Genomic DNA, 2054 nt, shown 5'->3' with positions numbered 1-2054 from the left:
TTATGCTTTCTGCATCTGCTCCCCTTTGTCCCTAAATGTCCTATCCACATTTCATCCAGGGTCTCCTAATGTCAAGATACACACAAAACTGCATCAACAGACCAGGATTCATCTCCTAAAAGGCAGAAAGGTCTCCAAACCCAGCAGTTTTCCCCACACATGCCCGTGATGGAGTTATTGCTGCTCCAGGCTTCACTTACACAACCGAGCACAGGACAATATTAACACTTGACTGACTCAGAGTTCATTGAGCAAGCCTAAATGATTGGTTTTTGCTGGAATGCTCCTTAGGCAAGGAACCCTTGAGTTTCCTCACCAGCTTACTGGAACTCTTCCCCACCAACTACGGGAAAATATGCAAATTATATAACTTTGCCCTAATCAAGCATCTTGAGCCTGGGTCAGAGTTTCCCCCTGGCGTGCAGGTAGAGGTTAAACCGCCCTGGTTGTTGTTTCTCGCCCTGCAGAGCCCTGTTGTAGCGAGGATGTTCAGCTACCTGCGGGAGCGCTTCACCAGCCACCTCCGGGAGCGCAGCCGGCGCCGGGCCAGGCTCGTCTCCAAGGATGGGAGGTGCAACATCGAATTTGGCAACGTGGAACAGTCCAGGTTTGTCTTCTTGATCGACATATGGACAACCATCCTGGACCTCAGGTGGAGGTACAAGATGACCATCTTCATCTCGGCCTTCCTGGGCAGCTGGTTCCTGTTTGGGCTGCTCTGGTACGTCGTGGCCTACATCCACAAAGACCTGCCTGAGTTCAACCCCTCCATCAACCACACCCCCTGCGTGGAGAACATCAACGGCCTCACCTCGGCCTTCCTCTTCTCCCTGGAGACCCAGGTGACCATCGGGTACGGCTTCAGGTGTGTCACAGAGCAGTGTGCCACTGCCATCTTCCTGCTCATCTTCCAGTCCATCCTGGGTGTCATCATCAACTCCTTCATGTGTGGGGCCATCCTGGCCAAGATCTCCAGGTCCAAAAACCGGGCCAAGACCATCACGTTCAGCAAGAATGCTGTCATCAGCAAGCGTGGGGGGAAGCTCTGCCTCCTGATCCGCGTGGCCAACCTCCGCAAGAGCCTGCTGATCGGGAGCCACATCTATGGGAAGCTGCTGAAGACCACCATCACCCCCGAGGGGGAGACCATCATCCTGGACCAGGTCAACATCGAATTCGTAGTGGATGCTGGCAACGAGAATCTCTTCTTCATCTCGCCCCTCACCATTTACCACATCATAGACAAGAACAGCCCCTTCTTCCACATGGCAGCAGAAACCCTCCTGCAGCAGGACTTTGAGCTGGTGGTGTTTTTGGATGGCACCGTGGAGGCCACCAGTGCCACCTGCCAGGTGAGGACGTCCTACATCCCCGAGGAGGTGCTCTGGGGGTACCGCTTCGCTCCCATCGTGTCCAAGACCAAAGAAGGGAAATACAGAGTGGACTTCCAGAACTTCAGCAAGACAGTGGCCGTGGAGACTCCCCACTGTGCCTTCTGTCTCTACAATGAGAAGGAAGCCAAAGCCAAAGAGAAGAAAGGTTATGACAATCCTGGCTTTGTCTTGTCTGAAGTCAATGAAACCAGTGACACAAAAATGTAGTGCCAGGTATTCGTGGGGCTGAGTTTTCAGAGAGAATTCAGTCTTGAGATGATTAACAAATAATCAGTAAAACAAAACAGAAAGCCAGGTTTGGGTTTGCTCTAACCCAGCATTTGTTTTCTCAAAAACCTCCAATCAAAGAGGAGCAGCATACCAGTTATCACTATTTAACTACACTATATATATTTAATAGAATTTATATTTTTATATCCATGGGACATTTAATAAAGCTGCTATGTTGGAATGTCCAACTCATTGAAGTTTTCAGGGGCATATAAAGGTGTTAAAAAGCCTGAAAAGATGGAAAGAAATTTTAGGACATTAAAGATACACAGCTGCTGGAAGGAGAACGTGAAAAGACAAGATAGAAGGCAAGGCTAAAGAAACCTAAAGGACTTAGGAGCCAAAACCTCAAAAAATTTTCTGGTTGTCAAAGTCCTCTATGAAAACAGA

At 49.4% G+C, this 2054-nt stretch overlaps 1 protein-coding gene across 1 annotated transcript; it reads left to right on the top strand.

Annotated features, from left to right (window-relative positions):
- The first annotated feature begins 485 nt into the window (after nucleotides 1-485).
- On the top strand, nucleotides 486-1601 carry KCNJ1 (potassium inwardly rectifying channel subfamily J member 1). Its single transcript, XM_041413904.1, has one exon. It carries the CDS (start codon nucleotides 486-488, stop codon nucleotides 1599-1601), a length of 1116 nt encoding a protein of 371 aa, XP_041269838.1.
- The last annotated feature ends 453 nt before the right edge of the window (nucleotides 1602-2054 follow it).

This window comes from Onychostruthus taczanowskii, unplaced genomic scaffold (genome assembly GCF_017590055.1).
Source record: "Onychostruthus taczanowskii isolate IOZ18803 unplaced genomic scaffold, ASM1759005v1 scaffold43, whole genome shotgun sequence".
Taxonomy (NCBI): domain Eukaryota; kingdom Metazoa; phylum Chordata; class Aves; order Passeriformes; family Passeridae; genus Onychostruthus; species Onychostruthus taczanowskii.
Note: the sequence above shows the minus strand (reverse complement) of the source record. Positions and strands in the feature narration are given on the sequence as shown.